General features: G+C 31.6%; 1 protein-coding gene and 1 long non-coding RNA gene across 2 annotated transcripts in view; one reads left to right on the forward strand and one right to left on the reverse strand.

The window, feature by feature from the left end:
* LOC126738456 (tachykinins) overlaps positions 1-27,701 on the reverse strand; it is a 171,373-nt gene that overhangs the window by 4,183 nt on the left and 139,489 nt on the right. Inside the window, exons 2-5 of the mRNA XM_050443816.1 lie at positions 20,970-21,160; positions 20,658-20,871; positions 3,695-3,808; positions 3,442-3,601 (exon numbers count right to left, since the gene is read on the reverse strand). Of these exons, the coding sequence (XP_050299773.1) occupies positions 3,442-3,601; positions 3,695-3,808; positions 20,658-20,871; positions 20,970-21,140 (659 nt within the window). The 5' untranslated portion in view covers positions 21,141-21,160. The remainder of the gene's footprint in view (positions 1-3,441; positions 3,602-3,694; positions 3,809-20,657; positions 20,872-20,969; positions 21,161-27,701) is intronic.
* LOC126738615 (uncharacterized) lies at positions 13,847-14,718 on the forward strand. Its single transcript, XR_007661397.1, has 2 exons — positions 13,847-13,961; positions 14,026-14,718. It is a non-coding gene; the product is annotated as an uncharacterized LOC126738615 (long non-coding RNA).

Below are 27,701 nucleotides of genomic sequence, written 5' to 3' on the forward strand. Positions count from 1 at the left end.
CGTACTCACTCATGCACTTGTTTTTGTTTTTTTTTTTAATTTCTGACCCCATGCATATGACCCCAAAAAAACAACTGCCTATTTTTTATTTCTTAAAAATCTTGATCACGCTGTAAATACATATAAAAAAAATCATTAATTTACTAATCTATAACAGCTACAAATATTTCTTTATTGAGCGTCTTTTATATGCACATCGCATTTCTTTTTCCATCTAAAATATAAATGCCTAACAAAGTCCTATATTAGCAAATATATCGGGCAAAGATACCACATCTCGCTGTTCAACTACATGCATTGAAAAATTCGTATTTTGAATTTTGGCGGTACGCAAGCCACGCCTCTGTAGTGCCGGAATGCTCTCATTGGCTGGGCATATTCGTCTTTTAACGTTTTGACGCGGTCTTCAATTATTTTTCAATTGACATAATACATGACATCTTGTCAAGTGCAATTATTACTTATTATTTAAATAAATTTGCTAATATTCGAAATGTTTACCAATGAAGAAAAAGTTGATATGCACGCTATATTCCCGGGCAGCGTATTTACATAGTATACTACAGCACAGAGCACCAGAGAACTCGACGACTCTGCACTACAGTATAATATGTAGTTGATAAATGCCTTATTTATCATTACATATTATACTACGCTACAGAGCATTAGAAAGAAAAATATTTTTATGTGATTTGTTTGGTGCTGTAAAATTAGTAGTAACACATTTAATTATTGTGTAATTATTTATGTTGTTATTATTATTAAATTTTGTGTTTTTTTGCTGACGATTTCTATATACAGGATAAAGGATGTTTAAATAGTTAATGAATATGAAGCGACTGTATAATTTAAAAACACATAATGGTGTGAAGGTGTCTGGTATTTTCAAAATTTTAATAGTGACTTGTGGGCTTTTAAAGGTACGTAAATACAACTTTTAAATACGTATGCGTAAAACGTAATTTATTTATAGTCCATACCTGAATTTGGTTTAATTTTAAAATATCGGTTTCGCTTCAGAATGTACAGATTTATATTTTTTTTCATTAATCTGCTTGTATGGATAATACAGTGGGGTAAACTTTTCTGAAATAGCGAAAAAATGCCCTTAAGTTGGTAAAAATGTTCAACGTAGCCACACATTGAACCACAAAATAGTAATAGCGCAAAAGTTGATTGATATTATTCTGCAATTCATATGAATTAAAAACTAAATTAAAAACTCCTTCAGTGGTTAAGCTTGACTACGTTAAGTATTCTTCTGAAGTTTGCTTTAAATTTCTTTGCAATTTCAGAAAAGTTTGCAAACTTTTTAGAATTAGAGATGTACCAAGTAAGGATACGACTATAAGAGATTATTTTATTAGATTAATTTTAATAGAAAAATAAAACAGGTTTTTAGGTATTAAACAAATATTTATTGAAAATAAATACAGGTACTTGACGTAAAATAAAAATAAAATATCTCAGTCTACCAAACTTTATATTAGTATCTTAATCTTAATATCTAATTAGTTGTATTAGTATCTAAATTAGTAATTTTACTATAGTTAGTTATCCTAAAAGAAACTTTTTAATGAGATTTGGCGTTTTGGTGATTGCAGTCCACAGCTTGGTTAAGTGACCTTGAAACCTTACGATTTTTTCATTTTATATGATTTTTTGATTTCATGATTTCTGTTTCATTAACACACAAAAATATGCTTCTAATTCTAGCGCAAAGTCTTGAGGTTTTACTTTCTTATTTTAAGCAAAAGTAATTAATTAATTATTGTTGTTCATTTAAATTTAAATTTTAAATCTAAACTAAATAGGTAGCACCTTATTAAAATCTTACAATTTATATGTACTTATTTAGATACATAGTTTGTATTCATTCGTGTTTTTAATTTTATACATAAAATAAAAAAAAACTAACTTTGAAACAAAGCACTATCGAAATTCCAAAACCCAAAATACAACCCACCTTCACAACATTGTTTTTAAATAGCATTGTACTCATTAAATATTTTAACATCTCATCTTGTATATTAAAATCACCAACAAAAATGAAACAAGGACCAATAATAATAATAACATAAATAATTACACATTTATTCACTCTGTTACTACCAATTTTACAGCACCAAACAAATCACATAAAAGCATTTTTTCTTTCTAATGCTCTGTAGCGTAGTGTAGTATGTAGTGATAAATAAGCGCATTTCTCAACTACATATTATACTGCGGTGCAGAGCCGCCAAGTTCTATGGTGCTCTGTACTGTAGTATAGTATGTAAATACACTCCCGGGCATACACACTTTCTTTAGACAAGAAGGTGGTCGTTTCGTCGTACAATTATTTTAACATGTTATGTTATGTGCTATTTCGAAAAATTAAGTAAATGCCAAAATTAGTGGTTTGGACAATTTAAATACACGTGTAAAAGATTTAAGTCATAAAATGCAATGAAAACTATTTTTCCGTAATTACTTGATTAAAAATTAAAACTTTCAACGCATTTATGGCACTCTATTTTAAAATAAAAAAAAAGATTTTTTTCTATGAGTATAAAACAAAAGGTAGTAGCACATATAGTATAATTGTTTTTAGAATATTATTTTATATCGAAATACGTAATAATATACCAAGTATCCCATTTAAAATAAGAAAGTTAGTATCACTTTCTGTTAAACCGGAAATGGTGGAAAATAATATATCAAAAGATGCTCTTATAACTATTCTATCGATATAACAAATTTCATTTGTTTATCTTGAAAAGTAAAAAAGTTAAATTAAGTGTTCCCTTTTTTCTGTGTCACCGGGTATATTGCCAATGTTCCTACACATTCTTAATATTCTACTAGCCATATAGCCAAAGTCTGCATCATGCTTTTTCGAGCGCTTAGAAGAAATATTTGTCGTACTCAGATTTCACTTAAAAAGCACAAGAACATACATTAACTTATAATTTGAAAAATGCTCGAAATATCACTACTGCACCCGTTTAAGGTCTTGAAAAAATATTTTCCGTACTCACATTTTACCTAAAAACTATAGGGATATTTATTACATTGGACTGTTTAACGATAAATTCAACCCATTTGCTAAGCCCGTTCATGAGATTTAGTGAACCACCCAATTTTTTATATTATGCATCATTATGTACTTTCGAGCGTTTGGAACAAGTATTTTCCATACTCAGATATTTTCCCGAAAAAGTATTAAACCCCTTTCATCCTGAAACAACTCAATCTGTTTTCTCACTCTGTTTTTGCGATTTTTAAAACTTTTAAGACTAAATAAAAATATGCCAGAATTACTGGTTAACGTGCAAAGATATTTAGATGTGGTGTAAATATTCCTGCAAAATATTAATATTCTACCAACGATCTAAATTTAATAATTTTTTCCCCAAAAAGTGCGTATAATTAATTAGTTTTTTTAAAAATATTTCTTACCTGACTCCAACGAATTTTCCACGGAATTCATAAGGGTATTTCTTGCCTCTCATTCCGAAAAAGCCCTGCGGTTGCTTCTTGCCACGCATCCCCACAAATCCGGACGAGGGCGCCCTTTTATCCTCGAAGTAGCCCAGGGAATTCTCAAAGTCTTTTTTACCTATAAGGCAAAAAGTTATTGTTATTCCAAGCGGTTTTTGATAAAAGCTAAACGAGACGAAGGCGTTTTATTTAAGAAAAATTAAAATTTTACCTCTCATTCCAAAAAAGCCCATCGGTGCCCGTTTTTCAGGCAATAAGGGTTCGATCATAAACTTCTTGCCTCTCATACCGAAAAATCCCATTTGCGCTCGTTTCGATGGGTCATCTAGAAATATAACATTTTCACTAATTCGAAGTTACTTTCGAAAAAAATATATTTTTCCCATCTAAAGCAATAAACTGTCTTTTACGAATCGATTCTCGAGGCGCATTAAAACCTTTCAAAAACACGCCGTTTAATTAAGTTACACTTAGAAAGTGGAAATGTAAATAAAGTGAGTTTCTTATTAATCCAAAGAGTTAGTTCGAGTCTCCAGTCCACAATTAGGAAACGGGAGCAATCAGAATAAATAGAAAATTAGTTACTGAAGAAATTTACTTTAACCATCTTATCAAATAAAATAGTGTTTTCTTTGCCAATTGCACTTTGTCGGAAACATGAAAAGTCGTTGAAACTTTAAAAATTATTGGTAATACGGCAACGTTGCAAGGTTTGAGGTCATATTGACGATTCCGCCGCTGGGTTCGTCTTTAACAAATGACATAAAAATTATAAAACGGTAGTTTTTCAGTTCAAAGGGTGCCAAAAATAACATTTTTAGTGTTAAGTGTTAACAAAAAATATAATTAAATAACGAATATGAAGTTGACGACGCTGACGTTTGACATGTGACTTGTCTCGAACTAAATTAATTTTTTTCATTGACATTGTTTTTAAACCATAATTGCGATTCTAAAATCACGACTCGATATGTCGTAATAGTAAAAATAAAAAGAAAATAAAAGTATTTTTAACTGCATTTGTTAAGTAAATATAAGCAAAAATTTAAATGAAGGTCATCATTTTCATAGTATTAGGATTTCTAAGAATCAAGATTATCAGAATAATAAAACAAATATTTTAAAGTGCATGCATCTATCCCAAGTTAATTCAAACCTTATCTCATTTTAAGTGAGGATTACTTTCTTAAATTTAACGAAATTCTTAAAGAACTACAAGAAAAATCACAGATCTTACGCAACTATCTTAAATTCTTAACTAAATGTAACTTTTTATTTTGTATTTGTAAACATAAGCTCTCAAAAACTTTAATTGTTTTTTATAGGTATTAAAGGTCTTATTTCACCAGAAATTCCTTTTTTATTATGACGACCGGTTTCGCGATTACAAGCTTATCGCATCATCAGGTCGAGGACTAAAAGTAAAAGACAAAATGTACATAGATACTACGCTTATCAAAAATTGGTAAAATACTGAATAAAAACAAATTTTAAAGCGTACTTACATTGTTAAAAACGAGATTTATCAAAACATAAGCACATATAGAACGGTACAGTTAAAATTAAATCAGTAAATCTTGTCATAAAATAACAAATAATACACTTAGGTTTAAAACAATGAATAATACAGAACCCTATTTTAGCTTAATTTAGTCGTTTGCGTTTATATTAATATTTTTATTCTTTTATTCTCTTCTGTCTTAATCTGATTTCATTGTAATAAAATCCGTGTGTTATTTAGAAATCGTTTTAATTATTTTTGAGTTTTACATTATTGTTGAGTATTATATTCGAACATCCCCTTGTAACTAAAGTTTTTTTTTCAATAAGTCAAATAGACCCCCTCTATTACTTAAGTATTCTAACCCTATTCAGAGGCTTAGTCAATATGTCAGCTATCATGTTTTCAGTTTGACAATACCTGAAAGTAACAACGTTATTATCATATAATTCCTTGACAAAATGGTACCTTGTATCAATGTGTTTCGTCCGATTGCTAAATTTTTGATTTGCTAAAAGTTTTAAACAGCTTTGATTATCTTCATATATAACAACTTTTGGCTCTAAATTTACAAATATCTTTATTACTCCTTTCAACCAAATTGCTTCCTGACATCCTTCAGCCAATGCTATGTACTCTGCTTCGGTTGATGATAGAGATACGCAATTCTGTTTTCTGCATCCCCAATTAATAGGTGAACCACGTAGTATAAATATATACCCGCTATTTGATTTTCTATCTTTTTTGTCTTCTGCCCAGTCAGCGTCTGCGTAGCCATATAATGTACTATCTGTTCCATGTTGTCCTAGAACAAGCTTTTTATATTTACTTTTCTTTAAATATCTTAATACTCTTTTTGCTTCATTCCAGTCTACTTCTTTTGGATTTTTATTTTGTTGGCTTAATATGGTGACACTGGCCAATATATCCCGTCTTGTATTTACTGCAACATATAATAAACCACCAATTAGTTGTTGGTATATTTCACTGTTCTTCATAGGCTTTTCTCTGCTAAGCTTATAATATCAAACATCCAACGGTATATGAGATTCTTTGGCATCTTTCATCATAAACTTACCCAGCAATTTGTCTATATAACTGGCCTGATTTAAACTAAATATTCCTTGCTCGTTTGTTTCAATCTGCATGCCTACATAATTTTTCAGCATTCCTAAACTCGTTATTTCAAAATTACATTTAAGTTTTTCTTCAAACGTATCAATTACTCGAGTATCTTTTGCTGCTATTAAAATATCATCCCCGTATATTATTACGTAAACCCTTTCATTATTTATTTTATTGATGTATGAACATGAAACAATATTGCTCTTACAAAATTTTTCTTTTGTCAAAACTTCATCAAGTTTCTGGTTTCCCAGCAAGGTTTCCCTGCAAGTCCTAGCAGATTGTTTTAGACCATATAAACTTTTATTTAACTTGCAAACAAAGTTTGTATCTTCTTCTTTAATTTCCTTCTTTAAATCTCTTTAGGTTTTGTTTTTCTCTGTTAGTTTTCCATTTAAAAACGCTGTTTTTGCGTCTAATTGATACTTCATCGTAATCTACGCCAAATTTTTGGCTAAAACCCATTGCTACCAGTCGTGCCTTGTACTTCTTCGAGTTCTGATCCTCACCGGTTTTTAACTTGAATACCCATTTACATGACACTATATTCTTTCCCTTCGGTGCTTGTATTAAAATCCCAAGTTTTATTATTTTTTAAGAACGTGATCTCTTCTTCCAGAGCTTGCTTCCACTTTTCACTATCACTGCTTTTAAGCGCTTCTTTAAAGGTTTTAGGTTCTCCTTCTTGGAGTTCTGTTAACTTTGCTATGTAGCCCTCAGGTGGAACACCTTTATTTACTCTGCTGGATTTACGGTCACCTAAATTCTCTTTATCCGTATCTTCATCTAATTGATAGCTTGAATCACTGTCATGGGATTGTTCTGGACTTAAACTGTCATACGTATCAGATATCTGCGTAGAATTTTCTATATCCTCTGTGTTTTCAAAATCTGCTACCTCTTTTTCTTCTACTGTGTCTGTGTTCTCCTGTTCCATCATAAACTCGATGGATACTTCTTCACTTTTCTCTTTCTTTTTCTCGACACATATTTTCCTATCAGAAAGCACTACACTACGGCTAATTGTAATACGCCCTGTATCTACGTTTAACAACCTATATGCTTTAGATTCCTGAGAATAATCTACAAATATTAATAACTCAGCTTTTTGATCAAATTTATTTTTACATCTTTCCTTTGGGATGTGACTTTACACTTTAGATCCAAATGTTTGCAAAGTCGACACATCTGGTTTTACTTTATGCTATAACTCAAACGGTGTTTTTCCTTTTGACTTCGTAGGTAGGCGATTTCGCAAATAGTTGGCTGTCACTATTGCTTCCCCCCAGTATTTCTTTGGTAAATCCGCATCGATTAGCATGCATCCTAGCCAGCTCGACTAGCGACCTATTTTTTCTCTCTGCAACCCCATTTTGTTCTGGAGAGTACCCCGCTGTATATTGAACCTTTACCCTTTAAAAATTCCCTTAAATTATTATTAACGTACTCGCCACCCCTGTCTGACCTAATTACTTTCGGAACCCTGCCTAACTGATTACTCGTAAATTCTATAAAATCTACTATAATTTTACATTTTCATTTTTATGATTTAATAAATATATAGTTGTATACCTTGAAAAATCATTAATTAGTGTTAAAATGTATCGTTTACCCCTGGAGTAACAGTCTTCGTGGGACCGTAAGTAAACATCTGTATGTATTAAGTCAAGAATATTAAACGTATTGCTTTGAGAAAATTTCGGGAACTCTTACGAATAATTTTACCTTTTACACAGCAGTCACAAGTTTCCCTAATCCTACAATCCTTAATATTAATCTCGATTGCCATTTTACTTTCCATTAAGTGTTTAACTGCATCCATGTCCCTGTGTCCAAACAGTATGCTGATAATCACTGGAATGCTCAAAAACACTCAGTGCATGGTCCACAGTCGAAAGCTTGTATAAGTCGGGTGATAGCATCGCACTCGCAATCACTTTTCCGCGTAAAGCGATTTTGCACTCATCTTTATCGAACTGCACATCATATTCCGCACTTGTTAGCTTTTTCACAGATAGTAAATTTGAATCTAATCGCGGCACATACAAAACTTTACCGATTTTTAAATTTTCACTCCCGCACCAGTCGGATACTTAATGAGTCCTGTTCCTATACCCTGAACCTCGGAGTGCTGCCCTTTCTCCGCTAACCTCACAACGCCCTTTCTGCTACCGTCAAATTGGGTATAAAATCCTTTGTAGTTAACCATGTGGCTCGAAGCTCCCGAGTCCACATACCTCGAAGCAGAATTCCTTTTTTCGTCATTTAAGCTATAATTAACCATAAAGCATGTATCATCATTATTACTTTCAGTGACCTTATTGGCCTTTTCCTTTTTAAACGCTTTGTACTTAAAACAATCTCGTTGAAAATGGCCTTTCCTGTTACAAAAATAACACTGCTTTACTTCTGTGCTTGCAGTACCATCATTTCTGTTACCCTTATACACTGATTTCATAACTGACTCATCCTGGTTTCCTCCTGAAGCTCCCTGACGCCTCCTGTACTCATCGATTAATTTATTCTTTACGAATTCCAGTGTAAACTCATTCAACGACTTACTTTCCCGTGCTGTAATTAAAAAATTGTACGAGTCTGGAAGACTTCCCAGCAAAATTCCTGCTGCGAACCTGTTCTTAATTTCTTCCCCTAAGACGGCCAATTTATTCAACAACTCTACGAATAAACTAATATGTGCTTCCATATCACCATTCTCCTCGAGCGACAACCTAAAAATTCGTTTTAGTAGGAAAACCATACTAGATAAACTTGATTTCTGGTGATATTCCTTTAGTGCTTCCCACGCATCACATGCATATTCTTTATTTCTGATATGCACTAATTGATTAACGTCGACAAGTAAGGCTATAGTTGACAAAGCCTTATCATTTTGTTTTTTCCAGGTAGTGTCTCGACTTTCTTCTGTTGGTAATACACTCGAAACTACTCCCCATAAGTCAGCATTGATAAGCAACATTTAAGAAATTAAGATGTTATTTCAACCTTATAAACTTACAGACTAAATACGAACAAAAAACCACATAATCCATATAGTGTTATACAATAAAAGAAGTGCTTATGCTGCGGTATCTCGATAAAAGTCCCCGAACCCATAAATTTGTTCTTAATGGTTATATTTTGAGATCCCGATGCCGCCATGAAGACTGTATATTTAAGCTAGATAAAAATAATTATTTTTTATTAATTGGATTCGAAAAATAACATCTCAAAAGGACCGTTACAACATAATAGACAAAACAATCTAAAAACTATGATAAACGCCATTCAAAATAATCCAACCAACGGAGTCTTCTATATCTAGTTTTCATAATTAAAAAAGAACGTTACCAAAGTTTACAGAATAGAATAGTATCCTATTCTGTAAACTTTGACGTTACATAAAAATCTATATATTATATCATATAACCGAATGGGTGCTAGATAGCGGTACCCACAGTAACTTTAAAATATTTTTTTAAACAGTTAAACAGATGTCTCCACCAGTTTACATTAAGAAAACAGAGGGGTTTTTTATTAAAATAAATTAACCGGAAAGGGAGGGAAGAGTTATTCAAATAAAATATTAATTAAATTAGTTTCAGGAATGTTAATTTGAATATTAAGAGATTTGTTTTTGTGATTTAGTTTGAATGGCGGTTATCATGGTTTTTAGATCGTTTTGTCCATTGTGTTGTAACGGTGCTTTTTAGATGTTATTGTTTTAAACCTAAGTGTAATATTTGTTATCTTATGATAAGATTTACTCGTTTAATTTTAACTGTACCGTTCTATATGTGCTTCTGTTTTGACAAATCTCGTTTTTAAAAATGTAAGTACGCTTTAAAATTTGTTTTTATTCAGTACTTTACCAATTTTTGATACGCGTAGTATCTATGTAAATTTTGTCTTTTACTTTTAGTTCTCGACCTGGTGATGGGACAAGATTGTAATCGCGAAACCGGTCGTCATAATAAAAAAAGGAATTTCTGGCGAAATAAGACCTTTATTGTCTACTGTATTTGCTTGCAAATACCTATAAATTACATCTCAGAACATGGACACCATTCTCCAAACTATTTAATTGTTTTGTTTACCTATAATTGACACAACTGAAACTTGTCAGAGTGACCAACATCGAAAATACACAATGGTGGTCATTTACTTTTCATTAAATTGGCAGTCCAGGTAAGTCCAGTTCAAAGATCTATTAGAATCTTTGATGTGCCGCCAATAGTCCGTGTGCCGGTTTTGCTTGTATTGTCACATGGCATGCATATTTAAATCGCAAAATTTAATGTGTAAAGAGTCATAAAGTAATATTCCAAGCGATATTTAATTAATCCATCAAATAAATAAATGATTTGCCACCAGTGGGGTGTTTATAATAAGTGATGAGAGAGAGTAGGTGTACAAATTACTTAGGCTCATTTATTCTGTGGATTAAATTCCTAAAAATTGACATTTTCGAAAGAAAAATAAAAAATAGTGTAAAACATAGAGTTTTACGTATATTTAAAATGATTTCATAGATAAGCTATATAAAATTTTGCCTTTTAAACATGTATTAGGGATGCCGCGAGACACGAGACACGAGATGTCTCGTCTCGTCTCGTCTCGTCTCGAAGCCATTTTATCTCGTCTCGAAAGTATTTTGTCTCGAATTTCGAGACGAGACGAGACGAGATAAAAATGTTCGAGACAAGGCGAGACGAGACGAGACGAGACGTCTCGATATATGTAAAATGCTTCTAGTAATAATTGGTAAAATTGTCATTAAAATCACGGAATAGGTTTTAATTATTTTTTTTATTTCCCCATTATTATACTAATGGGCTTACGATTTGTGTAACAAATGTTGGTGGTGTGTAGATTGGAAAAAATATCCTTAGAATTTAGGGGTATGTTTATTTAAATCTCTTGGACCAGTCACGTCTGTTTTTATTTTAGCTGCGCATTTTTTTTTCAACCTAACGTTTTTATACAAGGTGTGTCATAAAACGGTGGGCTTTCTTATTTTAAACAAACACCATATTTTATTATATTTTTTGAATTTACCAAAAATTTAAGAATATTACCTGCATTCACCGGACGGAACAGTTGCGTCACTGTTACAAAACTATATCGAAACTCTCCGAAAAATGGTAAAGTCCAGTGCAACGATATATTAGAATGGTCACCCGTCAAAACACCAGCATTCCACCTGCCAAACAATGTCATCCAGCTTCTATTTACATTGTTTGAGAAGTAAAATGCTGGTGTTTTGACGGGTGACTATTCTAATATATCGTTGCACTGGACTTTAACTGCATTCATAACGTATCGATTTGTCCCTAGAGTTTTGGTTTTGCCACATTTTGCAATTTGCTTTATAATTATTATTTAAAGAGGCTCCTATTTAATAATATATTCACATACATGATATGTTTTTTAATAACTATCTTTCGTCTCGAACAAACAAAATCGAATGATACTTTGTCATCTGTTAAAAAAGTCTATGAAAAATGTCGACGTCTACAGGTAATATGTTCAATACGATTATTGGCATTTTTGTCCTAAAGTAAGTATTCCTATATAACCTTCTAAGCCATGCTTCAAAGACTGTGTATACCCTTTATAATAAATTACTTACTTAATTATGGAATAAAGTAAATATAATAAATTATAAATTTTAGAATAAAAAAATATAGAGCGAAACAAATACACAAATTTATGTTTAATATTTTAATAGGTACATTATAGTTATTATATTGCACTCTTCATAAAGAAATAATATAAATTCTGAAACTTAAATATTAAAAATACGAGAACAAATTAAGTTTACGTTAAATAAATATATTTTATAAACAGCAACAACAAATAAATACATTTAAAAAACAATATAATATGACAAGTAAGATGTAAGTATAAACTTGAATGGAGTGCTCATATAAATATTTTATTATTAAATCTTAAAAAAATCTTTCCCAACATGCCTACCTACCCAATTAATTTAAAAATCGAATATGATTTTTTTGAACTTTCATACTTAAGTACCTATAATATGTTTATTGTTTATAGGGGTCTATTAAATTTTTAAGTTTTATCCTGGACTTTTACATAGGTATCAGAACTTTTCGAGACAAAACGAGACGAGACGAGACGAGACGAGACAAGGTCTTGTCTCGACGAGACATAAGCTTGTCTCGTCTCGTCTCGAAAAATATTTGTCTCGAACTTTCGAGACGAGACGAGACAATTCTTAATCTCGTCTCGTCTCGTCTCGTGGCAACCCTAACATGTATATCATGCGACACTAAATACGACATAGGCGCACAGACTATTTAGTGCGGCATCTGCGACACATCAAAGATTCTAATAGATCTCTGAACTGGACTTTATTTATTAAGTTCGTGTGTTTACTATATTATCTGCCTCTGCGACGTGGCCGGCGATTTTTCTGTGATTTCTTCTAAACATGTTCTAAAATCGAGAATACAATTATATCTAGAATATAAATGAAACTTCAATATGAAAAGTTATTAAAACTATATAAGATAACGTCACAACAGCAACATTGCGTTACTGTTTTACGGCATGTTTATTATTCCGCTTCCGTTTCTGAATTACAATTGATTAATGCGACGTTGCCAGCGTTATATACTACACAAAGAAGAACTAAAAAAGCACATACACGTAGACATAAAACCTCATTAAATTGCAACATTTGTCATTACGGTATCGTTAATTATTACATACATTAGTACACATATATTTAACTTCATTCTACAACGGCATTGGATCTTCGGCAACATATTGTATGTTGGTAAGTCGGATTTAATATTTCGAGTTTTTTAAATTTTTTTTCATTGGCATTACTGTACTGTCGCTGAGACTTACAGCTAATCGCTCATCATCTCATTCTTGTTATCGTTAAGTGGATGTTCTTTTTGTAATTTAATGTTGAGCAGTGGTCGGTTAAAATATCACAGAACGGATGGACTTTCACGTCACCTTTTACCCAGTCAGCACGAGGTTGTTCTTTGTCCTTTTATCTCCCTCTAAACCAAGTCTCAGACCTCTGCCCAATCCTAGCCGGTGTTTAGCTTGCCCCCTTCAAATTGGTATCCAGGCTGGATGATGCCGGATTTATCGTGGATAAGGCAGATTACTGTGCGTCAAAACTGTAGGTATGAAGATATTGAACATGGCGGGGCGGAATACTCTGCCATCCAAGATCGACTTATTCTGATTGGCTAATTTTTGATGTACAGGGTGTCCTATTTTGGGTACTTTTGCGAGATATCTCCGTTATTTTTAGAGTTGCGGTTTTCGCGACACTGTGCTACTTTTGCGTAAAACTAAAGATGCCGTTAACAAAATGTTCATAGTCCTTTTAGTTTTTAACATACAGGGCATTTTTGAAAATTTTGCATTTTGGGACTCCCATCGTCTCTCCATTATCTTTAATCTTTTTTATCTTTTTCCGTAGAATCCAGTGGTGTACATATATATTTTTTTTGATTAACAGTTCTTAAGTTATAACCCAAACTTATGTTTTTTTTAAACGGAACACGCTGTATATTTATAATTCAATATCATAATTCAAATTTATAATTTAATGGGAGGCCATGGCTATTTATAACAAGAAACAAAAAAATTACAATTAAATAAATAAATGTCAACTATCTTCGGGTTTTGATTGACATTTCTCTGTTTTTGATTGAGTTTTTGCTCCAAACCCATTTATTTTCATTATTTGTGAATTTTGCCAAAAAATGGCAGCATTTGAAAATTACGAAAAATATGAAATGCTTGTATGTTTTATACAAAGCAATAACAATGCTGAAGAAGTTTCGGAACTATATTTCCATAGGTAAGTTAGAAGCCGTTATATGACTACCTACCAATTTCTAATGTTGTAATTTTATGCTTGGTAGATATCCAGAGAGAAGGCAACCGTTTTTTGGTATATTTACTTGTTTAAAGAACAATTTACTTGAGCACAAATCTTTTGTTTAACCGCGTCCTAAAGCATACAATAAACAAAATAGGGAAGTAAAAGAAATAGATGTTTTAGGTTATATAGAAGCGACACCCTCGAGCTCATGCAGAAAAATCGAAAAAGAAAGTGGAGTGCCAAAAACTGACGCACAACTAGATGGTACCTAGAGATACTTGAGGAAGTTATTCGAGAACTTCTAGAAAATATTCCTCTAGCCCAATATAACACTGTCTACCTACAAAAAAAAATGGTGCCCCAAGTCATACTCTGTGCTATTAAGGGCATTTCTTGAAAATAACTTTGCTCAAACATCGATAGGTACCAACGGACCTGTTAGATGGCCTCCATTGTCCCCCGATGTCTCGATTTGGGTTTTTTTATGGGGGTATATACAAGATTAAGTGTATAAAAGACAATGCAATAATCTAATAGAACTTCAAGACGCAATTCATTTAGCATTGCAAAATCTGAGAAGGAGACAAATTATTATTTTGAATGCTATTCAAAGGGTTACAAAGATGTGCCAATTTTGCATAAGGTGGTGGTCATTTTGAACATCTCTTATAAAAATGTTGTTTTGTTATATGGTTGTTTTCTTATAGTGTTTATTAAATTTATATACTTGTTTTTCATGTTCTTTTATTACAAAAAAAAAAATGATGCAATTCGTCGTTATTAATTTGTAACTTTTTATTTGTCTATTATTGTTATTCATAGCCTACTGTTAATTAAATTATGCAATACTGTTATATATTTTTGAAAAGGTAAGAAAAAGGCCAATATTATGAATTATAAATATACAGGGTGTTCCGTTTAAAAAACATAAGTTTGGGTTATAACTCAAAAACTGTTAATCAAAAAAAATATATATGTACACAACTGGATTCTACGGAAAAAGATCTATAAGAATGAGTTTTTACTTTTGCAGAAACTTTAAAAATAACGGAGAAACGAGGAAAGTCCCAAAATGCAAAAATTTCTAAAATACCCTGTATCTTAAAAAATAAAAGGGCTATGAAAATTTTGTTAACAGCGTCTTTAGTTTTACGAAAAAGTAGCACAGTGTCGCGAAAACCGCAACTCTCTATCTCTAAAAATAACGGAGATATCTCGCAAAAGTACCCAAAATGGAACACCCTGTACATCATATATGACAATAATGACATTTTAACTATCGTATATGACGACTATACTATCTTTTTTTAACGTTGAGGTTGATTTTGAACGTATTTTATTAATTTCCAAGGTATTATTATTATTATTATTATTATTATTATTATTATTATTATTATTATTATTATTATTATTATTATTATTATTATTTTATTAGTTAAAAGTCAAGAATTTACATCCTGTATAGCTCTATGAATTAAGTAGGCATTACAATATATATTATACTAAATGTTCAAATGTCAGCTTCCAAATTTAAACGCTAAACATGTCCAATTTGTCCAGACGATTCTTAAAACAGTTTACAGAAGACATCTACGACATCTACGGATAACGAATTCCAAACATCGATCATTCTATTTGATAAAAATATTTGACGCGTTTTTGTTTTATAAATCTGTTTTTTTAATTTGAAAGTGTTACCGCGAAGTCTAATATCCTGATTTCTTTCAAATAGTTCATTTATATCACAGCCCAAATATTTATAAAGACTTCTGATTGTAAAAATTAAATCATCACGAAGTTTTCGTTTTTCAAAAGTTAGCAAATTTGCGTTTGAAAGTCTCTCGCTGTAAGTCGCTGCAATAATTCAAGTAAATTTTTGTCGCGCACCAAGTCCGGGCACCAGACGCGACGGGACCCGCATAAACAATAATAGGCTGGACAAACGTAGTATACAACTTCATAAAATTGTGAAATGGAATTTTAACAAAAGTTTTTTGTAGCAAATACAAGTTGAAATTTTGCCAACGGGTTCCTTTTTTAATGTAGGCACCGGATAAGAACGGATTTTTCGAAATTCCACCGATAAGGGGTAAAAAATGGGAAAATTGTTACCCGTGACCTCGAGAACTAAGAGGGCGCGGTTTCGGAGTTTGAACGTAGACTGCCCGCACCAACGAGTCGCAGGCATCAACTTAAGAAAAAAAATTAACTGCAACAATGTTTTTTTATAATGTAGGCCCCGGATACGAACGAACTTTTTGAAATTCCACCGATAAGGATGTTTCCGCGGACAAAGTCGCGGGTACCAGGCTTGTAATTACATATAATTACACATTCAGTCCTATTTTGGACATATCTATCTCACTGTTCTCAATTTTTACAATTCAAATCTAATTCTTAGACCTCCATATTCTACCGATCAAAATTTCGGGAATTTATATTGCCTTGTGTTTATCTAGATTAAGACAATTGTCCAAATATCCTTTACGCATATTAGTAATTGCTCAGACAGTCGCAAAAATTATAGATTTTTTAAATTTTCGTCGAATCTATCCTGCCCAACACTTTTTGGTTCCAAGTTTAAGAATCCTGATAATCCTATGAGCCTTACATGGGACGCTGTACCATGGTCACCATAAAATTCAAATGCAAAGTGAGTATAATTACTCAAAGACCCCTAATGCAAAAAAAGTCCTATTGCAACCCAGTCCCGAAGTGTGTCTCAAGATGTATTCATTGATGTTGCTCAAATTGAGAGAGACATCTGAGTTCAGTTAATAAATAAGCTTATAATAAATAATCTTCAAAAATCATGGATGCAAATCTTCAAGTCATTCACCACTTCATGTTCCACAGGTATTGGAGATTTTATCTATTTTAGGAAATATGTACATTTTCTGTTTTTGTTATAAGAATTGATATTTTGTTTTCTATAATATGTGGTTACTCGTATATGTATTTTGTTATGATTGTATAGATTACCACCCTCGAAATTTAGAGCTCCGACAAAAAATTGAGCTGGTTAAAACGAGTGCTAGGCCAGCTGCTTGCCGGAGAGGGATCGTGCAATTTCTTAATCGTAAAAACAAAAATTTTAAGAAGTATTTAAATAATTACAGGACTGAAATAGAATAAGGGCGCTAGTGTCCAATTTCCAAAATAATCCTTAACACTCTGAAGTTAAGTATCTGGTTACCAGACACTTTATATTAATTTTTATGCTATGAACTCTTCAGAAAGAACTTAGAAGTAATTTTTTTTTCTTGATAATTAAGGAATCTTGGTACATAGATCAAATGCCAATAGACACATCTGTAAGTATTAACTCTTTTCTCTTAAGTTAATCAAATTGTTTTGATCAACACTAGAAAACTGTAAATCTTAAGCAGTAGCAGAACGTAATAATATTAACCATCAGTATGATAAATAAATACAAATTAATAAACGCCTGCTATCAACACCTTAAACCCCTATGTGATCACATAAGGTTTTTGGTTCACAAAATAAGTAATAAAAATCAGATATAAAAAAACCGCTATACAAATATAGCCGCACATTAAGCTCAGAGAATATCTAATTTAATTAAATTTTCCTTCTTCAATAATAAGGTTAAATATGTGTTTACATGTTTCTTATAATGTTTTTTAAGACTTATAGAAATAAAAAGGAGGTAATTTTTTTTTAATGTTCAGAAATCATTAAAATTAAAATTATAAAAATTAATAAAACAAAAATATGCTTTAGACCTGCAACATTTCCAGAATCAAACATAAAAAATCTTTATTAATACCATACTTACAGTTTATAGTGTTTAATTTAGAATGTACGACAACCATTCCGTCGGTAATAGTTACTGACGGAAATATTACCATATAGAAGAGCAATTTTACCAATTTCAAATTTTCAAAGCCAAATTGGTAAGTTGTGTACATTTTACTTTTAACATATTTACTTATTGCCTCTTTTATTGATAATTTGTTGATAGAACCAATACTAATGAATTCCTGGTTGCCATTTTAATGCGTTTATACATTTACTACAATTTTTTGCAACACCCTTTATAAATTCTACTTTGTAAACTTTGCTACTCCTAATTAAAATAAACTTGTAAGTTTATACCCTATGAATTTTTTATATTCAATTTAATTAAATTTAAATTCAATTCAATTCAAAACGTTTATTTGCCAATATCAAAAATTACAAAACAGTTGTACTTATGATGCAAGTGAAGTTAGCAAATAGGAATGCATCTCGATTATAAAAAAACGTTTCTCAAAAGTACCTCTGCAAGAGGCACTTTTAAGTGATACATCCTCAAGAAAAAGCAACAAAAAAGGAAACAAAATAACAAAAAAACTAAAAAAAAAAACCTTACGTAAGAATATTTCTTCGATACTTTTTGATAGTGAGAGCTTGAAAAAAGTTTTAAAAAATACAATTTATTCATATTTATGTACACAGGGCAGGGGTAGGCAGCGACTGAATCAGGGAAGCGCAGGAGAGGAAACACATCCAATATATATGAATATAAATAATAATATAATACAGGTATATCTTATTAAATGCGAAACGAAAATGTAAGTGAAGACTTGACCCAGTACAGCTATATGAATATGACACAACCTGAATGAAAAGAGACTGGAAAATGTCCTATTGACATTCATTTCAATACATATTTAATTATTAGGCATCATACTGTGACTGCATAAGCATATTTCTTATATACTTCTTATACTTATAAAAAGAATAATCCTTAACACAATGAGGCAAATTGTTCCACAAATGAACTGCAACATAACTAAATGATTTTTGAAAAGCTGCTGTTGTATGCTGAGGAACACTAAATATATTAAACCGTCTGGTATCATGGTTGTGTTCATTCACATTGAAAAGTTTTCTTAGATATGGTGGGTTTCCCGACTTTAAAATTCTGTGTATGAAAGAGTACATGTGATATTTGCGTCTATTTGACATCGAAAGAATAAAATGATTATTAAGATATGGGGTAATATGACTTCTGTAGCAAATATTCAGGGAAAAACGCATACAGGAATTTTGCACTTTTTGAATAGAAGATGTGACTGCCGAAGTAATTGCATCATTGTAGATTACATCACCATAATCAAACAATGATAATATTAAAGAGTTGCACAAAAAATACTTGGTTTCACTCGGTAAGTGACGCTAGATTATTTAAATATTTTAAGCGCATATAAGCAGTGGCAATTTTTTTTTATGTGGGCTGAAAAAGACAAAGTATTATCAAAAATAATACCCAAATTCTTTGATTCATTAACAACCGGTACTACTGTATTGTCTATTTTAACCACAAAGTCTTGAGAAATATGTTCTATGTTATTTCTATTGGATCTTAGAAATAAGAGATACGATTTTGAAGGGTTTAGTTTCAAATTATGAGCCTTAGCATATACATATATGTAAATTATTTAAGTCGGAATTAAATTGTGTTGGTGAGTGTCGTAAGGAGTTTAATCAGAACGATGTATAAATCTGAGAATCATCTGCGTATTGTTGTAGTTTTGAATAAGATATAATATTTTTCATATCAGCAACGTATAATGAGAATAATAAGGGTCCTAATAGAGATCTCTGAGGTATCCCAGTGGTAACAGGAATAAATTCAGATTTTGAGTATAAGGGATGAGAATCAATATTATTGTTGAATTAATTTTCTTAAACCTAATATATTAACACATTTTGTGAATCTTTTATCTTTTTTTCTGCTGATGTAATTTTGACTTATTGGTTCTTTTGTTGGTAGTTATTTCATTTATAATATTTACTAAAAAACATTACTGCTGAATTGAGTAGAAGGTAATTCCTTGTTGATTTTATTAAAATTTTATTGACCTTTATACATTTACTATAACCTTTCTGTACTTAACAAACTTTATACAAGGAAGGTCCTAATTTATTTATTGTGAACTTATGAATAACTTATGAATTTCTAGCAATTTTTCCGAAACCGAGAACTATATATGTAGGAGTAGGAAATGTATGGGTCCTTCAGAAATTATAGTATGTATATAAATTGAAAAACTGATAAATGGAAAACTTTGTGTAACCTAACACCTTTTCTGATTGTGTACTATAGTTTTCGAAAAAAACACCCATTTCCTATTAATTTTAAGCGCATCGTATAGTAAAGCAAAATCTAAATATGGTGCCCTAATCAAGTTTTACATTTCCCGCTAGTATAACATCACAAATTTATGTTTGTTTCTGGTTAGTACTACTCCTCGCCATTCAAAGGGCGCGACATTCAATCGACGGTTCTATTGGCCATTATAGGAGTTAAGGCGCTGTAGTCAGGTCATAAACGTGATGTTAACTGGTGTATGTGTGATTAAGCCCACTTCTTATTTTTACTTTCTTTATTTACTTATTTTACTTTCTCTATGCCCGAGTCCCTTTACTTGACACTTTCATCTAATCATATCTACTGAATATTTTATACGAAAATTAGTTGCTCACTCATTTTCATAGTTTATTGGTAAAAGTGACAAGGAGCTTAGCCACAACCGGTTTAGCTATTCAATGAATCCAGTGGACTTACACCCTTGTTTCTCGACTTGTCAGCAGCGCGTATTTAATTTTTTTTCGCCAAAATTAAAAAAAATAACGTTAATTTTTTAGCTGTAAAATACTTACTAAATTCAATTTCGTTGTCGTCCATTGAATTGTCCTTTTTGCCTCTCATGCCGACGAAACCCATCGGGGCCCTCTTGAACATTTCTTCGGGATAGTTGATCCACGGGTAGTTCCACGGTTTTTTGCCTCTCATCCCGAAAAAGCCCGAGGGAGCACGTTTTTCCATCACGTAATTTATGGGCAGATTGACGACGGGTTCTTGGGGCGAAACCTCCTATAATAACCATACGACAAATATCAAGCACATCCAGAAAATATACTTGAAAAATCAGTTTTACTTGTAGCTCTTAATAATTAAATTAGTGTACTTACCTGCTGTAAGGAGTTTTCCTCCAAAGAAACATTATACGTCTCATCAGAAATAGACTTTTTTCCTCTCACTCCGGTGAAACCAGCGGGAGCACGTTTCCGATGCTCTTCTTCAGCTGCGCAGCAAGTTACCAATAGTAAGAGGTAAGCGGTAAGCCGGCAGGGGTAACGCATCCTGTTCTTTTACGTAGAATCTGCAATATTAACAAAAAAAAAACGTAAATAATGTCATTCTTTTTAAAGAATAATAGGGCTGACATGTATTATCCTAAGCGACGAAATGAGGAGACATTGTAATCTTTAAAAACTACTCTTTTTAAGCAGCTTTCTCCAGTCAAGTCCCATCAGACGAAAATATAGGGCAAAAATCCATTTCCCTTAGGGCTGCGCTGGCATCGTGCCCGACTCGCAACAGGTCTTTCTCTATTTAAACGATATTTCCTTTTATAGAGAGACTTTAAAATGACTTGTTAGTGTGTTTCTTCAACGGTAATTTTTCATTTTTTCTTTAATCCTATTTACTAATTATAAAAATTGATGGTCTCGTGATATATTGATGTTTTTATGAGGATCTCTAAAGCTATTCATAAAATGTTTCCTTAAAATATTGACATTTTTAGGTTATTTTTAAGAAAGGAATTTGTTTTCTAGAAGGACGGGCATATTATAATGCTTGTCTGGGTAATAATTTATATGAATTTTATAGATCTTAAAGGGGTCGGGACAAGAAATTTGGATCATTTGGTAATCTAAATAAATATTTGAATAATATTTCGGCTATTTTTTTCATTTAGAAACCGTGGAAAATCGAAATAAAATGATACTGATCGTTTAATTGGCAAAATTACCTTAGAAAAATATACTTAAAATGTTTCCAATTAAGTAAGTGAGTTACTTATAATAAGAGAAAAAATTGATATTTTGGTTATTTTCCCAGAATAGCTCTTAATCTTTAATAGGAGAAAATGCAATCGTCAAAAATCGCAATGAAATTATGCTTATCTGTAGTGAGCATAATTACATTAGAAAATTGATATTTGCATTCAGCTTACAAAATAATTGAAGAAATTCAATTCGTAGACGTTCTCACAAAATTTTGCATCGCAAAGCCCACAATCATGAAAAATCATTAAAAAATTATGCTCACCGTCTGGGCTAGACACAATAAAAAGGAAAAGCAGAATCTTTTACTCAATAATTGTAAAATAAAATTCGGTAAAAAATTAAAAGAAGCGGTAAAAAAATGGCATAATTCTTCATTTCAAAGCCAGCAATCATGGAAAATCATAATACAATTATGATTAAGATCTATAATAGTGGGCATAATGACGTAAAAAAGTTACATTTCCAAATGATGCACACAATAATTGGATAATTAAATGCAATGGAAAGTTTTCATCCGGTTTATAATTAAGTGTTTAAAAACAAAAAATTATTTCTATATTACTTATACCTAACATTTATTAAAGAATGACCGAGGAGAAAAGTCACTCGAATCGCTTTGAAAAAATAGAAAGTTACCTAAAAGAATTGCCTGGAATTGGCTGCTATTGAGAGCTACTGAGAGACTTAAATTAGGAAAATTTAACAGTAGCTTACACCATTGAAAGGTAAGAATTAGTAAACAACTTTGTTTGACTTTAACATGGTACAGGACAAAGGGGGGTGTTTTGTTTACAAACACATTCATCGATTCTCTGTTGTCAAGTTTACACGCATTTTCAAAAGATGAGATTTTTTTTTAAGCTATACAGGGTGACAATTTCAAGAGTAGCCATGGCTTATAATTTTTAAACCGTAAAAGATATAAAAAAATGCTTAAAACCGTTTCTATAGTACAAAGGGGGAACCAAAATGATGAATTTTTTAGGGATATACTATCATCCCCCTAACCCCCAGAGCCACCCCCTTAAAAATTTTAAATTGGAAGGGTAGTCGAGTGATACCTTGTTTGAAAGGTCTATTAATTCCCTATATTATGCGACCCTACTTATAATAATCAATGCATTTATTTTAGAGTTATGCCAATTTTAATATTTTATTAAAGGTTATTTAAGTGTTTTTTAATTTCTTATAAAATTAACATATTTTGAAAATGTCATAAAATATTTAACATTTGAACATTAGTACAAATGGTTAAGAACTAGGAAAACACTCTGCAATATTGCGTTTATTCTATTTTTAAAACAATAAAAATCTGCATTGAACTTTAATTATTTTATTAAATGCTCAAAGTGGCTTCCATTATTTTGCAAGCAAAAGTACAATCTGTTTTCAAACTCTTGACGAACATTTCTAAAAACTTCAGTTGTTAATAATCGGCACTCTTGTGTAATTCTTTGTTTTAGCTCCTCAATGGTGGCAGGCTGCGTTTTGAAAACGACCGATTTTAGGTGACCCCAAAGAAAAAAATCGAGAGGGGTGAGATCTGGCGATCTTGGCGGCCACTCAATAGGTCCTCTTCTACCAATCCATTGGTCTGGATAATGATTATCTAGCCACTCTCTAACAGGCAATACATAATGTGGTGGGGTCCCATCTTGTTGAAAATCCAATAAATTTTCATCAAGAACAAGATCTCCATTTTCATCCCTTTGGTTTTCCAATTCTGTTATTACTAAAGGCTCAACAGTTGTTTCTAACATTTCAGCATAAATTTCTCCATTTAGATTATCATCAATAAACAATGGCCCAATTATATTATTCCCTAGAATTCCGGCTCACACATTTATTTTTTGGGGATATTGGGTGTGCCCTTCCCTAAAAATATGGGGATTCTCATCACTCCAGTAACGGCAGTTTTGCTTATTAACGTTACCGTTTAAATAAAACGTGCACTCGTCACTGAAACAAATGTTTTTTATAAAACGTGGCTCATTTATTATTTTTTGGGTCATTAATTCACAAAATTCGATCCGCCTGTCTGGATCGTCATCACCAAATTCTTGAACAATCTGTAGCTTGTAAGGATGGAATTTATTAATTTTTAATATCTTTCGTACTGATTCACGAGACACTCTTGTGGCAGCTGCTGCTTGACGAGTCGACATACCAGGATCCATAGCAAAATGCCCAAGAACCTCAATCTGAGTTGCTTCATCCAGTATTCTTGGCTGATTTTTCTTTATATCACCTACAAACCCAGTTTCTTCAAATTTTCTTACCAACTTCTGGATGTAATAATGCTCAACCTGCTTATCTGGGTGCCTCTCATTAAATATTGTGGCACTTCTACGAAAACAGCGATTTTGAGAACCATAAATAAATATCATTTCAACTCTTTCGGCGATCGTATAAACCATTGTAAAAATAAAACTAGAGCAGTGAGAGAACTTTAAATCACAAAAAGAACCACGATATTACTAACCAAACCAAAAATTGAACATTTTAAGGCAAAATTTAAATAAACAAAAAACAACAAATATTTCAAGAATGGCAGGCATCGAAAATTTTCCTTTTTTTTTACATCGCCAAATACCATTCCGACAATTCAATAATTTCAGTATAAGTGTACTATTTATTGGAGTTTTGTTTTGGCTTTTAACAATTCATTTTAGTATCAGAATAAATATTTTTATTCTGATAGTAAAATGAATTCACTAACATTTAAAAGGACATACATATCTCGGAAATGGTTGCATTGATTTTAATGAGTAAGACGGCAAAATATAGGGAATTAATACACCTTTCAAACAAGGTATCACTCGACTAACCTTCCAATTTAAAATTTTTAAGGCGGTGGCTCTGGGGGTTAGGGGGATGATAGTATATCCCTAAAAAAATCATCATTTTGGTTCCCCCTTGTTACTATAGAAACGGTTTTAAGCATTTTTTTATATCTTTTACGGTTTAAAAATTATAAGCCATGGCTACTCTTGAAATTGTCACCCTGTATATCAACACATGTTAATTTAACTTATTGATGTTAGATTTTGGATTAAAAATAAAAAGTAGAAATAGAAGTTCTTTTTTTTTCTTTTGTTTTTGGTTAAAAAAGAAAAAAGGTTGAGTTGTTTGAGTGTTTTTGTGAACTCTTACAATAATTAAAATTTGTGCCGTTTGTGCCGCAGCATATGGGTAAAGGGCGATTTAAGACGATCTTTTCACGAGGAAATACTAATATTGTTATAACATAATATCAACCGTCGTCATAAACGTAGAATAATAAAAACTTATTAAGAAATCTATAGTAATTATAAAAGTTTTAATTCCCATAAAATTGCTTTTCATTAGATAAGTACCTTTACTTTAAGTACGTTAAAAAAACGCATAAATAGTTCATAAACGCTAATATTGTTTATAATTTAAAGCATAATCTAATAATAATAAATACTTATCATGTATATATTTCTTGACGACGCATAGTGTTTTGTACAATGGACAAAATTTACAGTAGAGATTTTTTAAAAGTTTTATATTGTTAAGTTTAGGGAAATACCTATAAAGGACCATAAAAGAATTTTTAATTTTTTTTTATTTATATATTCCACATGAAAAAAAATACGAAAAAAAGAAAAATATTTTTGTTTATATTAAGGCTTTTAAAAAGACCCTGTAGGAAAATTAAGGTGGATAATTCTGTTTACATACTGTTCCTTGTAACTTTGATGTATTCTAAACATTTCGATTTTTGATTCATTCCATTATCTCATTTCTGCTGCGAGCTGCAAATTTGTTATTAAAACGCTGATTTGAAGCTTATTTTTAGATAATTAATGTCAAGTTTTCGGTTAAAAATTATCGACGTTGGCTAAGGACGCAATTAATGTGACATAAAGTTTGACAGTGTCACTATTATAATTTGTTGTGTGTCAATATGGTATTAACTCCAGCAGACGTAGGTAGAATTGTTGCGTTAATAGAGGATGGCCGTAGCAAAAGTTATGTCGCCCGTACTCTGAGATTTTCGCGGTCTACAGTTCGAGATGCCTGGAATAGGTATTTACAGACGGGCATTTTTACTAGACGACAAGGCTCTGGCAGAAGGAGAATGACCACTGCAGCTGATGATTACTTTGTCACTATTAGTTGTTTAAGAGATCGAATATCTACTGCTGTGTGTCTAAAAAATGACTTGCGAATACTTCATGGAGTAAGTGTAAGTGAAAGAACGATACGTAAAAGATTAGCAAAAGCTGGACAAAATGAGTTAAAATGGTGGTTAAAAAATATTGATAAATTTGAAAAGACATTTAAACCGGCAAATTTCTACAAGGAAATTTTTTCTGATGCCTCAGATTCTGGTTGGGGTGCTTATAATAATGAACACGCAATCCATGGCTTCTGGCAAGAATCAGAAATAAAAGAACATATAAATTATTTGGAAATTAAAGCGGCCTTTAATGGTAAAAAAACTCCCTCATGAAAAAGATTTCTCATGAATTCTGGGAGTGGTGTGAAAATAAAAATATTTGGGTTTTTGCCTCCTACATAAATTCAAAAGATAACATAATTGCCGATCATCAATCTCGAATAACTAACATAGACACAGAATTTTCTCTTAATGACAAAGTATTTAAAAAAGTATGCAGTACATTTGGTAAAGTAGAGATTGATTTATTTGCAAATTGCAGTTACTATAAATGTCCAAAATATGTTTCTTGGAAGCAAGATCCAGATAGTTTTATAGTGGACGCATTTACCTTATATTGGGGAAACTTATACTTCTATGCATTTCCACCTTTCGCACTGATTCCAAAGGTTATAAATAAAATTATTTTTGATAATGCTTTAGGTCCCTTTATGGGAAAGTCAACCTCGGTACCCGTTATTTCAAAAAATGTTAATAGAAAAACCTTTATATTTTAAACCAAATAAGAATCTACTGTTATCCCCTTTTAGAGAACCTCATCCCCTTTAGCCCAAACTTACACTGGTGGTAGGCAAATTGTCTGGAACGCCTTTCTTCAAAGAAGCACGCCAATAACAGCCATATAAACCATTATTCATTCAATAAGTTCAAATACTTTAAATCAACACTACATTTACAAAATGGTGGAAATTTTGTAATGATAACAACATTCCCTTATATAATCCACCAAAAAACTCAGTTTTTGAATTTTTAAGTTTAGAAACTAAAACAATTTGTAGCTATAATACACTAAATTCTCATATTTCAGCATTATCTCTTATAATACAAATTTCAGAAAATGAGAAAATATTAATAATCACTTGGAAAAATGGTACCCATTAGAAAGTCTCAATATAGCAAAGTTAACTCAAAAGCTCGTCACACTCTTGGTCCGAACTACAGCCCATAGAGTACAAACCTGGGCTAAAATTTCTCTTAATGATATAACGATTCAGGATGATAGGATAGAAATTAAAATTAAGGAAATACTTAAAACTTTAGGGCCGAGAGAAGCACAGCCTAAGATAATCTTACCTTTCTTTACTGACAAACCAGTCTTATGTACAGCACAGACTCTTGTTTATTATATGAAAATTACAGAGAAATTTTGCAAATCAACACAAAACAAAAACTTAATATTGACTTGCAAGAAACCAGTCCATCCCGCGTGTACACAAACCATCGCTCGGTGGATTAAGAATACCCTAAAAGAGGTTGGTATAGATACTAATAAATTTACCTGTCATAGTACAAGACATGCAAGTACTTCAGCCGCTTTAAGAGCTAGTGTTGATATCGAAACAATCAGGAAAACTGCGGGATGGACTGCAAATTCACAAGTTTTTAACGTTTTTTATAACAAGCCTATAATTAAACCAAAATTC

Source organism: Anthonomus grandis, chromosome 1, assembly GCF_022605725.1.
Source record: "Anthonomus grandis grandis chromosome 1, icAntGran1.3, whole genome shotgun sequence".
NCBI classification, from domain to species: domain Eukaryota; kingdom Metazoa; phylum Arthropoda; class Insecta; order Coleoptera; family Curculionidae; genus Anthonomus; species Anthonomus grandis.